The sequence below is a fragment of the Oncorhynchus gorbuscha genome, linkage group LG04 (assembly GCF_021184085.1).
Source record: "Oncorhynchus gorbuscha isolate QuinsamMale2020 ecotype Even-year linkage group LG04, OgorEven_v1.0, whole genome shotgun sequence".
Classification (NCBI taxonomy): Eukaryota; Metazoa; Chordata; class Actinopteri; order Salmoniformes; family Salmonidae; genus Oncorhynchus; species Oncorhynchus gorbuscha.
The window spans coordinates 56,233,856-56,248,998 of NC_060176.1; the positions used below are offsets into that span (position 1 = coordinate 56,233,856).

At 44.5% G+C, this 15,143-nt stretch overlaps 1 protein-coding gene across 20 annotated transcripts in view; it reads left to right on the plus strand.

The window, feature by feature from the left end:
- LOC124034327 (AP2-associated protein kinase 1-like) overlaps positions 1-15,143 on the plus strand; it is a 41,940-nt gene that overhangs the window by 8,973 nt on the left and 17,824 nt on the right. For 15 of the 20 annotated variants that reach the window (XR_006838557.1, XR_006838558.1, XM_046347378.1 and 12 more), the window contains exons 2-16: positions 2,930-3,048; positions 3,745-3,853; positions 3,987-4,129; positions 4,351-4,472; positions 4,667-4,748; positions 6,831-6,963; positions 7,151-7,254; positions 7,910-7,989; positions 8,073-8,227; positions 9,918-10,105; positions 10,629-10,871; positions 11,663-11,856; positions 12,153-12,340; positions 12,457-12,552; positions 14,854-14,949. Coding sequence is in view for 18 of the 20 variants with exons in the window: in XM_046347378.1 (XP_046203334.1) it covers positions 2,930-3,048; positions 3,745-3,853; positions 3,987-4,129; positions 4,351-4,472; positions 4,667-4,748; positions 6,831-6,963; positions 7,151-7,254; positions 7,910-7,989; positions 8,073-8,227; positions 9,918-10,105; positions 10,629-10,871; positions 11,663-11,856; positions 12,153-12,340; positions 12,457-12,552; positions 14,854-14,949 (2,052 nt within the window). In the remaining 2 variants the exon portion in view is untranslated. The remainder of the gene's footprint in view (positions 1-2,929; positions 3,049-3,744; positions 3,854-3,986; positions 4,130-4,350; positions 4,473-4,666; positions 4,749-6,830; positions 6,964-7,150; positions 7,255-7,909; positions 7,990-8,072; positions 8,228-9,917; positions 10,106-10,628; positions 10,872-11,662; positions 11,857-12,152; positions 12,341-12,456; positions 12,553-14,853; positions 14,950-15,143) is intronic. The other 5 variants (XM_046347363.1, XM_046347367.1, XM_046347371.1 and 2 more) reach the window with 2 other exon arrangements.

Genomic DNA, 15,143 nt, shown 5'->3' on the forward strand with positions numbered 1-15,143 from the left:
GTTTTTCCATCTATACATTTTTCTGGCTGTAGATTTGCTTTCCTTTAGGCTATTTTTGTTCAGCTGGTTTTGAGGTATTGCAGGGTCACATTTGCAGGATATGTGAAAGCAGTTTTGCCCCTGTTCTCTCAGCAATCCCAAAACCAGAAGCATTTAGCTGCAACACTTTCTCTTTACAGTATCAACAAGGTGGGTAATTTCCTTCAGTTTATAGGCGTGTAACGTTACTGCTGGTATGGTAACACTAGCCCTCTACTACTGACATTTTCATGGCGGAAGCCTGCCTGTCCCTCTCACTCCACTGTCAGAGAGCGCACACACAAACCACTGGGGCATGCTGGGGAAACCAACTGTCTTTCATTTTTCGAATCATCAACGAGTATCAACTGGCGCAAGATGGTTTAATATAATATTAATGCCTTCTGGAGACTCGACAGTGCCAGTAGAATTGTCTTCTCCATGCAGGATGCAGCATAATGCAGACGACTCAGCGAGCATGATAATTAACCATGTCGTAGTCGTGTTTATTTATAGTTTGCTGTTTGTCGTCACTGCAATGGAGCTTGTCTATCATTGTTTCCTGAACTGTATACCAAAACACTTAAGGATACATAAAAAAATGTATTTGTGTTTGGTTGAGTGGACAGCGGGGTATTATACTGGCTGTCATCAGTGTTAAGGGGGAATGTTTATAATGTAGTTGTTATTGGCCTGTCCAGTCTGGTGAAAGTCAATGTGCTGCTTTCAGCATGTTACTTAAGAAGGTGGTTAATCCCTCTAATTACACGTAGGTGCCTAAGATTAGACGGTGCAAACTAGCAGTGGTTTGGCAGGACAAACCCTACGTCAGCTCAGACGGGACCACCCACACACACACCATGTTGTGTGTAGGTCTACATGTTTGTACTTTCTCCCACCAGGTATTCTGATATTAACTTTGAAACAGGGTCAAGATAGGCTTTGCTGGATCCACTCTATTTTGCATATATTTGAGTTGATAACAGATTTAGCTTGGCCCTCCACTGGTCGTATATTTAACATTCTACTGAGTGTATAGGCCACACTGATTATTTGAACTGAGTCTCATTGTACAGCATTAGCTCCTATCGAACTGAAGGCTGTGGTCCAAAGCCTCTGATGATCAAACCCCAAACAGACAGATCACGTGGAGGGGAGCTGTCCTTGGCTTAGTGATGTGAGGCAGGCTGGATGACTCCGCCCAGGGCATGGCTCAGCGCAAGCAGCTACAGACAGCATGCTGGAAGAGCACAAGGCTGGCTACCAACAGGCCTCTCTGAGAAGCAGAAGCAAGCTCCTCTAATAGGCCTGACTGTGTTTGTTCCAGTGAGTTCACTGCAGGGTTGAAATGCTTTAGGCCTAGCTGTGTCAGCAGTGAAAATAGACAAGGAAGCAGTTGTCCAGTAGCCTAATGCTCTCAAAGGCTTGATTTAGACCTCACTTGTTGTACAGGCTGCAGGTGCTCTGTAGTGCCTTATCTTCTGCATTCAAATGTACAGCCACCTCCCAGTTTGTATTGATTCTTCCCAGGGCATGCAGGCCCCTCTAAATAATAATCTACAAGATTCAGGAGGACAGACGAGCCTTGTTTCTGTGGTTTAGGGTGAGGTGCTGAAATGCCACTGCAGTACCAAGCCACCTGCACTGGAAAGTGTCTGTGTTTATGGTGCTTGTGTGTGTGCAGCAGAGATAAGAACCAATACGAAATCAATCTCTTATTCAGATTAGTGAAACTTGGTCCTGGCCCATATCCGTTTCTGCTCTGATCAGAACCTGGAGGTGCTTATTTAGCGTAGTGCATGTTAATGCAGCAGCACAGCAGAGCTCCCAACCAACCCTTCCGAGCATTAGCTCAGCTACTACTAGCCTTCTTAATCACAGACACACATACTACTCACACCTTACAGCATTGTGCTGCTACAACACTGCAGAACCACCAATCCTTCAAAACACTAGCTCTGCATCACTGACATAAATGCACTACTATTACCTCTCTTTGAACAATGTGAGATAAGTCTAGCTGACATACATGCACAGTATGTTACGTTCCAGACAGTGCTTCTACTGAACCCTGCCCATCTGATGGAATTATTCTTTATGGAGGTAAAGGCCAGCCCCCTTGCTGTGTGTGAAAGGTGTGTAGATGAAAGAGCCTAGTGTTGTACCACACATGGAACAAAGCAAGCCAGCACTGCCTCCTTGTTCAACAGAAACAAATAGTGGGCACAGCCAGCCACATACACAATCACTAGTGGTTTTGTGCGTCTGAATTAGCAGGTGAGAGAGATGGAGAGACCAACATAAGGGCCCTTTTGGAGCCTTGCCAGTTGCCCTGTGTACAATGTTCTTCTAATAGCCAGATGATGGAATCTCACATTCTTCACTGTCTCCAGTCAGTGCTGCTGCTCCAATACCTCCAGTCTGTCTGCTCTACTGCTGACTCACCCAATGCTATTTTGAGCCGTCCTTTATCACAGCTCCCTCTGACTGAACACACATTTCACAACTTATCTTCCCAGCTAACTTTGCCACCCCCACTGTTTATCCAGGGTCATGGTGTGTTTGAGTGTGTGTGTGTGTGTGTGATTCTGCTCACAGTCAGCCTCTCAGCAGCTAAGATTCATTCATTGAGGCTGAACAGAGAGCCTGGAGGAGGCTGACTGTCTGACTGGGCTGATTCAGTCGCTGACATTTGTGAAGGTCAAAGCTCCTTTGGCTTAAGGGGGAGCCAGTGTCACGAAGCGAACATTTGTCGCAACGTATTTAGCCATTTTCATGTTTATTGTATTCCGTTCTTGTTAAATTGGCTGACATTGCAGCTGATTTCATTGGTGACCTGTGCTAACCAGTCACAGGTCAATGCAGAAATGTAAGCATCCTCTGCATTCTTTCTTACTCTCTCCCTCCACAGGAGGCTTTGCCATTGTGTTCCTGGTGCGGACCAACCAGGGGGTGCGCTGTGCTCTGAAGAGAATGTACGTCAACAACGAGCACGACCTGCAGGTCTGCGAGCTGGAGATCCAGATCATGGTGAGAACAGGCTCTGGGCTGGAGCCCTGCTTAGTCTGTCACTCAGTCCAACGTAGAATGCACACCTAGCTCATAGCTATATGCTGAGGCTCTTAGACAAAGGGGGCTAAGGATTGTGTGGTGTCACTGACTTGTTGGAAACCACAGGATCACTGTGCTTCTGCTATAGTGAAGTGGATGTAGAACCATAGAGCAACATTACACAAATTTTTATTCTGGAAGAGGTGATATGGGAGTGTGTCAATTGCTGACTATGGAATGGGAGGGTTGACAAGACTAACTTAAACATATACAGAGAGGAGATGGAGGGAAGGAGCAGGAGGGTGGGTAGTAATAGTTTCATTCTTAGTCCAGTTGGAGCCTGCTGCTGAATATGTTGAATTGCCATTCATGCAGCTAAACTCCCCCGCCCCCTTGGGCCACCATTGCCTAACTGGAGGCCATGCTGTAAGATAACTAGCCCCTGCAGCCACACCCTGGGGGGCATAATTGGTACAGGATGGCTATCATTATTACTTCAAGCCTTTTGGCAGATCCTCATAGGCAGTGATCTGGAGCAGAACAGTACACTCAGTCAGTCCAGAAAACAAACAAAGATCACCATTGTTATGGCAGCCTGTTTGAACTTGAAAGCCAACCAGAGATGTATGAGGTTCTTTATATTCTCTAAAATATTAACCAATTGTGTGTGTTCAGAGGGACCTCGTGGGCCACAGGAACATTGTGGGTTTCCTGGACTCCAGTATAACTGCAGTGGGAGCAGGAGATGTCTGGGAGGTCCTCATCCTCATGGACTTCTGTCGTGGTAATTCTGCTCCTCTTTCCTTCTCAAGCGCTTTAGTGGTTTCATTAGTGCACAAACCTCATACCTATTTTTTTTCCCAAACCTCAGTTATTTTTTCCCAAACCCATTGTAAGTCCTTCCTGGTTTGTTACAGGTGGTCAGGTGGTGAACCTGATGAATCAGCGTCTGCAGACAGGCTTCACTGAGCCAGAGGTGCTGCAGATCTTCTGTGACACCTGCGAGGCCGTGGCCCGACTCCACCAGTGCAAGACGCCAATCATCCATCGAGACCTCAAGGCACAAGCACTTGTCTTCACACACACACCCTCAGTCTGCACTTTACTTACACTTTAATGGCCTCATTGGCATTATCATGGCCTTTTTAATCTGTTTTTCTTTAATACATGTCCTAGATGCATATGTGTGTCAGCATGAAGTGAGACATGACGTGTATAAATATGTTAAACGCTATTCAAAGATCGTCTCAGGAGTCATCTTTGTGTCTATTTTCTTTGCAGGTGGAGAATATCCTGCTCCATGACCGGGGACACTATGTGTTGTGTGACTTTGGCAGTGCCACCAACCGCTTCCAGAACCCTCAGACAGAGGGCGTTCCACTGGTGGAGGAGGAAATCAAGAAGTGAGTGATTCTGAAGAGCTTCACCTCAACTGGAATACTGAACTCATGAGTGGTTTGATAGTTTTAGTCTAGTGAACCAACAAGTACAACAGGTTGGGATATGGTGAGTTTAACTGTGCCAAGTGAGACCTGTTGAGGACATTTATCTGTGATTGAAGTCCTTCCAAAATTGATGTGCTCCTTTCCTTTGTAAGGTACACTACTCTGTCATACCGAGCCCCAGAGATGATCAACCTCTATAATGGCACGGTCATCACTACAAAGGCAGACATCTGGGTGAGTTGGCATGCTGCTATATCACCATGACATTGTTCGCTAAAAAAGGATAACCTTAATATACTTTCATTTGACAGTGTTTATGAAATAAGAACATTAATTTGCTGTGACCGTTGCCAGTTTAGACCTCGCCGCTCTTGGTTGTATCTCTTCCATACAGTATTTCGCATTATGTGGTGGTACCATTTTGGAGGACTTTCCACGGGTTGGACCAATCAAAATCAACTTGATACTCTTGTCATTTTCATCGGCTATATTGGGGATCAATCTACTTTGGGGGGAGGGACTTTTCTGTGCCAATTTTAAAGGGAAAGACTCAGAAATACACAATGAAAACAGGAACAGATTATCTTTGTGGAGGGTGGATAATGAAATTCAGTCTGTTAGCTTTGTATATAAATATACAGTACCAGTAAAAAGTTTTACTATTTTCTACATTGTAGAATAATAGTGAAGACATCAAAACTATGAAATAACACAAGAAATCATGTAGTCTAACCCGTTAAACAAATCAAAATATATTTTAGATTCTTCATAGTAGACACCCTTTGCCTTGATGACAGCTTTGCACACTCTTGGCATTCTCTCAACCAGCTTCACCTGGAATGCTTTTCCAACAGTCTTGAACGATTTCCCACATATGCTAAGCATTTGTTGGTTGCTTTTCCTTTACTCTGCGGTCAAACTTATCCCAAACCATCTCAATTGGGTTGAGGACAGGTGATTGTGAAGGCCAGGTAATTGTGGAGGCCAGGTCATCTGATGCAGCACTCTGTCACTCTCCTTCTTGGCCAAATAGCCCTTACACAGCCTGGAGGTGTATTGTGTTTTTGAAAAACAAATGATAGTCCCACTAAGTGCAAACCAGATGGGATGGCGTATCGCTGAAGAATGCTGTGGTAGCCATGCTGGTTGTATGCCTTGAATTCTAAATAAATCACAGACAGTGTCACCAGCAAAGCACCATCACACCACCACCTCGCTTCACGGTGGGAACCACACATGCAGATATAATCTGTTCACCAACTCTGCATCACAAAGACACGGCGGTTGGATCCAAAAATCTCACATTTGGACTCATCAGACTAAAGGACGGATTTCCACTGCTCTAATGTTCATTGCTTGTGTTTCTTGGCCCAAGCAAGTCTCTTCTTATTGGTGTCCTTTAGTAGTTTGTTGGCAGCAATTTGACCATCAAGGCCTAATTCACACAGTCTCCTCTGAACAGTTGATGTTGATGTCTGCTACTTGAACTCTGTGAAGCATTTATTTGGGCTGTAATCTGAGGTGCAGTTAACTCTAATGAATTTATCCTCTGCAGCAAAGGTAACGCTGGGTCTTCCTTTTCTGTGGCCGTCCTCATGAGAGCCAGTTTCATCATAGCGCTTGATGGTTTTTGCGACTGGACTTGAAGAAACTTTCAAAGTACTTGAAATGTTCTGGATTGACTGACATTCCTGTCTTAAAGTAATGATGAACTGTTGTTTCTCTTTGCTTATTTGAGCTGTTCTTGACATAATATGTACTTGGTCTTTTAGACTTATTTGTTATCTTCTGTATACCACCCCTACCTTGTCACAACACAAATGATTGTCTCAAACACATTAAGAAGGAAATAAAGTCCAAAAATGAACATTTTAACAAGGCACACCTGTTAATTCAAATGTATTCCAGGTGACTACCTCATGAAGCTGGTTGAGAGAATGCCAAGAGTGTGCAAAGCTGTCATCAAGGCAAAGGGTGGCTGCTTTGAAGAAGCTCAAATATAAAATATATTTTGATTTTGTTTATCACTTTTTTTCCTGTGTTATTTCATAGTTTTGATGTCTTCACTAAGATTCTACAATGTAGAAAATAGTTAAATAAATAACTTGAATGAGTAGATGTGTCCAAATGACAAGAGTTTGGGACATGGGGTTTGGACAATTTGTTTTTCAGATGCAATTCTCTATCGAATGGACATATTTGTATAAGTCTTCAATGAATGAATATTTTTATGGTTGAACACCCTACACTACACAGTTGGCTTGATGCCAAGTTAATACAAGGTGTGCTGATGCTCACTGTGCTGTGGTTCTGCAGGCTATGGGATGCCTGCTGTATAAGCTGTGCTACTTCACCCTGCCGTTTGGGGAGAGCCAGGTGGCCATCTGTGATGGCAGCTTCACTATTCCAGACAACTCCCGCTACTCCCCGGACATGCACTGCCTCATCAGTGAGTAGCCATCCTCCCCATCACCTTATACTCACTGGTCCATGTGTGTGTGAGCGAGTCTAGGCTCTGCCCTTGTTTTCTGTCTCCTTTTTTTCTCTGTGCCATTTCTCTTACACAGTCCCAAGTATTTTAGTCCAGTGAGTGACATGTATTCGTATCATCATTACCAACCATGTGTTTTCATCAGGATACATGCTGGAGCCTGACCCTGAGAAGAGACCAGATATCTACCAAGTGTCCCACTTCTCCTTCAGGCTTGCCGGGATAGAATGCCCCATCCGGAACGTACATGTAAGTCACCTCACCATCAGTAATGACAACTGTACTAGAAAATCTCCCTGGAGACAAAGGTTACAACCAAATATTTCAAAGGGTCATAAAGTTAAAAGGTCCTCTACATTATCTGAATTGTTATCTTGCCCGTTTCTAATGTCAGGTGTAAATACATCATTGAAAGTAAGAGATATGTAAGGCACTGTACTAGAAGTTACTTATTTTTAAACGTAAGAAGCTTTCACATTTTATTAAGATGTTTTATTAATGTCTTATGGTTTTGGAAAGCAACATAAGTGTAGTGTAAAATGCCAGACGATGGGGGAGCAGGGAGCTTTGTGATTGTTGCCAGTTGACTGCCCTCCATCCCCTAGGCCCCTTTGCTATGCATTGATGGTGCAATGTCAGCACTCAATCATCTGACACAGCACATTTCAGACCACATTCCCAGAGAGGCATCAAAGTGGACATTCAAAGCTGATTCATGAAATCTGTTACTGATCATTGAATTGCTGCAATCATGTGTCATGCAGAAGTTTATAATGATAAAGGGTCCTTGTTCCTGCTCTGTGACCGAAGGAAAACTTTTAAACTAGAAATGTGAGTGAAGCTTATTGATTTTAGTTGGGTAGGTTATCCAAGCATAGTACTCTAACTCTTTTCACCTTCTCAGAACTCCCCTATTCTTACAAAACTCCCCGAACCAATCAGAGCCAGTGAAGCTGTGGCCAGAAAAAGTCAATCCAAAGCCAGGTGAGTGAAGAGCATGAGTATCTGGGCTTTTTTTATAGTTAAATATGTCAAGCTCCAGCAATGATAACCTTTCCCCCTCCAAGGCTCACAGACCCTGTCCCCACAATGGAGACCTCCATCGCACCCCGTTCACGCCCCAAAGCTGGAGGGACCCAGCCCACAGGCATCCTGCCCATCCAGCCAGCCCTCACCCCACGCAAGAGACCCAACGTGGCTGCAGGAGGGCCCCAGCCCATAGGTACGCATACAGTACACTATCTATACCACCTCTGCTTCTCAAAGCTTGAACCGTAAGGATCTGATGTGTGAGCTGAGGCCTGCTAGCAGTGACAGTCTCTTATCCTGTAACAAAGCACTCACCAATATGGGCATCCTGCATTGAAATGTCCCACATCTTTGGCTGACATGGCCTTGTAATCCCAGTGGTTCAATTTATTTGTCCAGCAGGATAAGGTTTGAATTAATGAGCCCTTGGTGACATTCATAGTCTATCTGTCCATATGCTTGTATGGAGACCGATAGGAGCTTCAAGCTTGTCTGTTTCAGTCCCATTGTTATGAAGTCATCCTTACACTTGAGCTCCACTACATATTGCTTTGCCATCAGCGTCGGTTCAATGTGACGTATTACCTACTACAGGGCCATGCTTTAAGAGCGGAGAGGAGCAGAGGGGAAGGGCATCTTATTCTATTTTCCCCTACTGTACCATGTTCATTGATTATGCAGAAGTACAATATCTTTGGTCCAGGTTTTTTTGCAAATACTCATTCAATTGTTGCTAGTGGGTGTTAAGAATCCCTTTTGGCCCGACAGTCTAGGGGGGATGGTAATGAGACCCGTAACATAACTCATGCAAATTATTATTGTGACAAAGTAAAAGTGTGCACAAAATAACCACGACAACAGAAATCTACCGTCAAACTCTAGGTTTATTTATAAACACACGGTAATGGGGGGAGCACGAAAAGGGGCTGAGCTGGACCCAAGGAAAGAAACAATAAATATACAAAAACACACCCCTAAGCTAGACTAGCCTACTTTAACAGCTAACTAACTAACCAAAAATACAGTGGGTGGTCCGCCCAGTTCTACCTAGTGTATTTAACAAAGTTCACCTACGGGTAGTGTATGCCCATGGGCGACTTGTCTTGGTTTCCCCTTTTCCCACCAGCAAACAAACAAACACCATAACCAAAAACAATACTCACAGGTGATGACAAAGTGCTATGGAGGTGCTTTAAACAAGAGGTTAAGACACAAAGCGAGAGTGAAACACAGAGACCTACAGACATGGCATTTACAGAGAGATTGAGCTAGATATTGAGCTCTCGAACAAACAAATGATGGGGTTTTTAAACCATGGGGAAGGAACTGTGATAGGAAGTAGGAGGTGTGTCTTCTGATTGATGATTGATTGTTGACTGATTGGGGAGTGATGGTTTTCACCTGTGAGGGGAGAAGGAGAGAAAAGAAACACACACACAGGATAACTGTATCCGTAACAGTGGGGTTGTACTGAATGGTCCTGTACTGATGCTTTTGTTTACACTGTGAACATAGTCATTCTAGCTAGAGTTTCTACTAGCTAGTATCTTCTTGACGTCATAAATCTGGATAAAAGCCTCTGCTAAATGACTAAAATGTCAAATAAGCAGTGATGTATAGTCAAGGCCATATACAACCACAATCAACTTTATTTCAATTCACAAGATGGAATGAACACGTGCATCAGAGAATTGAACCGCAGCGATTCTTGAGCTTGGACGCTGCCATTGGATGTGACTCAACGCGAGCGCGACATCGGCAGTATAGCAGCTTTCATTGATTTCAAAAGAAGCATTCCCTCAATGGCTGATGGCAATGCCAGCTGTCCAATGGCTGTAGTTTAGCAGGGCTGTTACAAGATGACCATCTTCACTGTATTACAGGTGTTTTATCCGCCGCCCAGCCTGCTGCTGCTGTCCAATCGGTTCAGCAGGCACCTGCTGCACAGGCCACATCCCCACTGGCTCAGACCACCTCTTCGCAACCCATGGCCACGCCCCAGCACCAGCAGGGTCTCTTCATGAAACAGCAGGCAGCAGCCTTTTTCAGCCCACATCAGCAAGTCAACCAGGTGGGCATATCTCATATCAGTCTGCTGAAGGAACTATATATTACATTGTGTTGACAATCTTGTTGCCATTTGCCAATAATATGAAGTAATTTCACAATATTCCATTCACTTTCTCTAAATAGTATTAGTTGGAGACTCCTTGGTCATAAACATGGTCCCCTGTATGCTCATGTTGTGTATGTAAGGACGACATTGTTTGTTTTGTATCCATTTATTGTCTTCCAACTTGTTTCTATACAGAGTGCACTTTTATCAGGACCTCTGAATAACCTTGCGGTTTTGAATTAAATTGAATCAAATGGAATAACTTTGACTTTGCAGAAACTTTCCTCTGATCTGTTAAACCAGTTCACTACATGTAAATACTGTAAATGACAAATTTCATGAAAAATACAGGGCTAAGATATTTACATGTGGCGAACTGGTTTGCACTTCTCAGAGCAATAACTCATCCCAAATGAGACAGTAGGGAGAGGTTTTCCTGAGCACTGGTTGTGTTTTTCCCACTCCTGTCCCTAAGCAGCATCAGCTGGTGCAGACCCTCTACAAACGGCAGCAGCCTCCCATGCCGGCCCCCCAGAGCTCTGTGGCTGTGCAGCCCAAAGCTAATCCTGTTGCTCCTCTGCAGCCACCAGCTGGCCCTGTGCCCCCCTCCCCCCAAACAGCAGCTCCCCCTCAGCCTGCAGCCACAGGACCTCCCCCTCAGCCTGCAGCCACAGGGCCTGCTGCACCTGATTCCGACTCTGACTGTGACTCTGAGCCCACGGTAACCTCCCTCCCCTCTGGCAGCTTGCTGGTCTTTGGGACAGGGGGGCTAACGGGCCCTGTCCTTCTGTCTGGGGCCTTTGAATCTAGCTAATCACCTAACACGGTCTTTTTATACATTCTACATTTGAATTGGATTAGTTCCCTTTAAAATAACTGCATGTTTTATTGATCCATGTCAAAACATTTAGAAATATTTGCTCTTGGATTTGTCCTGTATCCTGTAAACATCAGGGCTGCAATAAGGTGCAAACAAACAATGTAAAGACTGTCATCTTTTAATATTTTTAGTAGTTTTTTCTAACATCAAAGACAGATATTTCATGCTTTGCGTCGTGTTCAAAGATATTCAACCAAAAAGATGAGTTTTAGAAGCTGTCTGGCTGCTTTTCCTTTCACTATGGTTAATGTCTAAGGCTGTCATGAAACATCTCTGTCCCTGGAACCTGTCACCACTCAGTTCTGTCTCTTGATTCCTGTGTTTTGTTATTTATTGTTCTGAATCTTCTAAATCCAATCTCTCAACAACAACAAATATAATCAATAACTGATCATCCTCAAGACCCTACATTGGGTGCTTTGCCACTAATCAACCATGTCTTTTCACTAACCAGTAGAAGTTGTTTCAATGTGGTTTTGCAATTGTTCTGTATTTTGGGATGCAATGAAATAATATCTTCTCTTAGAGAATGGCTAATCAACCTGTATCACCTGTAATTTTCTTCCTTCTCTCCCTGATTTTCATATTCCGTGTGATATTTTTCCTAATCTTCGTGAGTCTTTCCTCCCCAGCCTCTGGCATCTGGCCGTGGGCTCCACAAGGTTGGCTCCCTGACACCCCCCTCCTCCCCAAAGATGGGCCCCCGGGGTGGCCACAGGCGCATACTGAGCGATGTCACCCACAGTGCTGTGTTTGGGGTCCCAGTCAGCAGGTCCACCCAGCTACTGCAGGCGGCTGCAGCCGAGGCCAGCCTCAACAAGTCCAAGTAAGCTGAATGAACTCATCTCAATGAACTAACAATCAACTGTCCAATTATTCTACTGACACAGAGAGTGAGATTCAGGCCAAAGAATATACAACAGGCAACTGTATAAACATCCCCTTTATAGCCCAGTTTAACACAGGAATAAACTGTCTATTCAATCTACAATTAACTCAATAGACTTTTAATTCACCCATATTTGCTTACATGCTCTTATTTGCACAGACTCATTTGTACCTAAGATAAATGAGATGGATGATTTCCTCTGTAACCTTTGTGTTTCCGTATGTGTGTTGTAGGTCAGCCAGCACCACCCCCTCTGGCTCCCCCTGCTCCTCCCAGCAGAGTGTGAACCAGCCAGGTGAGGGCGGTGCCCAGACAGCTCCCTTTGCACCGTCTGGCAGCTGGAACCCGTTTGGTGACGACAACTTCTCCAAGCTCACTGCTGAGGAGCTACTCAACAAGGATTTTACCAAGCTGGTCGAAAGTAAGACCACAATGCCCAATCTGCGTATACACATCTGCAAGTGCAATGGATAGGTGGTAGATAGAAAAAAGCATCACCTCTGTTCATTTACCTAATTGTGTATGTCTTTATGACAGCTACAACAGGGGAGAGGGCCAGCCTCTCCACAGAGAACCTCATTCCAGGTCTGCAGCCTGTCTCTGCTGCTGGTGCTACAGGCAAGGCTTTCCCAGGTAAGGCTGTCCATGTTTTCAACAGCTTCCCTCCCTCTCTGTGTCATACCTACGTTATTATCCCTCCCTCATCTCTACATATTTCCCATGAGGTGTCCTCATGTGTTTTTAGGAGTTGGCTTCGTCTCTAAATCTTTAAGACAAATGTTTTCTCGATTTTTCCTCATTTACAACGTATTAATATCGGTTTGTGTAGTTGTTGGTCTAGCTTCTGTAACTTTGTAGCAAGTACGGTGTGCTTTATGTTGCGTCATGATTAGGTGTCCGTATATATACAAATCAGCTGGGCTTGACATTCTGGACCCTCTATTTCTGAAACTGTCCGCCGCCATTGTTGCAACCCCTATTACCAGCCTGTTCAACCTCTCCTTCGTATCATCTGAGATCCCCAAGGATTGGAAAGCTGCCACGGTCATCCCCCTCTTCAAAGGGGGAGACACCCTGGACCCAAACTGATACAGACCGATATCCATCCTGCCCTGCCTATCTAAGGTCTTTGAAAGCCAAGTCAACAAACAGATCACTGACCATCTCGAATCCCACCGTACCTTCTCCACTGTGCACCTCCGAGCCGGTCACGGGTGTACCTCAACCATGCTCAAGGTACTAAACGATATTATAACCGCCATCGAGAAAAGACAGTACTGTGCAGCAGTCTTCATCGACCTGGCCAAGGCTTTCAACTCTGTCAATCACCATATTCTTAACGGTAGACTCAGTAGCCTCAGTTTTTCTAATAACTGCCTTGCCTGGTTCACAGTGTGTCAAATCGGAGGGCAAGTTGTCCGGTCCTCTGGCAGTCTCTATGGGGGTGCCACAGGGTTCAATTCTCGGGCCGACTCTTTTCTCTGTATATATCAATGATGTCGCTCTTGCTGCGGGCGATTCCCTGATCCACCTCAACGCAGACGACACCATTCTGTATACTTCTGGCCCTTCCTTGGACACTGTGCTATCTAACCTTCAAACGAGCTTCAATGCCATACAACACTCCTTCCGTGGCCTCCAACTGCTCTTAAACGCTAGTGAAACCAAATGCATGCTTTTCAACCGTTCGCTGCCTGCACCCGCACGCCCAACTAGTATCACCACCCTGGATGGTTCCGACCTGGAATATGTGGACATCTATAAGTACCTAGGTGTCTGGCTAGACTGCAAACTCTCCTTCCAGGCTCATCTCAAACATCTCCAATCCAAAATCAAATTGAGAGTCTGCTTTCTACTTCGCAACAAAGCCTCCTTCACTCACTCCACCAAACTTACCCCAGTAAAACTGACTATCCTACCGATCCTCGACTTCGGCGATGTCATCTACAAAATAGCTTCCAATACTCTACTCAGCAAACTGGATGCAGTTTCACAGTGCCATCCGTTTTGTTACTAAAGCACCTTATACCACCCACCACTGAGACCTGTATGCTCTAGTCGACTGGCCCTCACTACATGTTCGTCCAGGTCTTCTACAAGTCCATGCTAGGTAAAGCTCCGCCTTAGCACGTAGCACGCGCTCCAGCAGGTGTATCTCACTGATCATCCCTAGAGCCAAAACCTCATTTGGCCGCCTTTCCTTCCAGTTCTCTGCTGACGGTGACTGGAACGATTTGCAAAAATAGCTTTTTATTTCCCTCACCAACTTTAAACATCTGCTATCTGAGCAGCTAACCGATCGCTGCAACTGTACATAGTCAATTGGTATATAGCCCACCCAATTTACCTACCTCATCCCCATACTGTTTTTATTTTATTTTATGCTCTTTTACACACCAGTATCTCTACCTGCACATGTTCATCTGATCATTTATCACTCTAGTGTTAATCTGCTAAATTGTAATTATCCACTCCTATGGCCTATTTATTGCCTACCTCATGCCTTTTGCACACAATGTAGAATGTAGATTAGATTTGATTTATTCTACTATGTTATTGACCTGTTTATTGTTTACTCCATGTGTAACTCTGTCTGTTCACACTGCTGTGCTTTATCTTGGCCAGGTCGCAGTTGCAAATGAGAACTAGTTCTCAACTAGCCTACCTGGTTAAATAAAGATTAAAATAAATATATCGGTCCTAGAGACATCCAACTGTCCTGTGTTCTAGAAAACCCTTCTAGACAATCAGAAACTAGTGTTCAATGTTGTTTGTTGTGTTATCCTCAGCTCTGTTGTCCTTAATGACATCTTGTTGACTTCAATTAGATCAATAACTGTTAAAAAAAAATATATAAACAAATCAACATCCATCCTCCCCCTATTCTCATGATAGCTCTCATTCTTTCTCTCTTTCTCCCTGTGTGATGTTAAGCTGAGAGATCTGCTGACATCCTGAGTTTGGATGCAGGCTCAGAGATGTTGAGTGGCCCGGACCGCTTTAACACACACTCCCTCTCTGGCACCCCAGGTAACGCCCTTTCCCAGCATGCAACATTGTTGTGGAATGAAGTGGCAGCTGTCTTTTTCAATTCTTGCACATAGACGTTCCTGAGACATTCATGTTGGTGGATTGTATACACTACATGGCCTAAAGTATGGAAACCTGCTCGTCGAACATACAAAATAATATGAATTTGTTCCCCCTCTTTGCTGCTATAACAT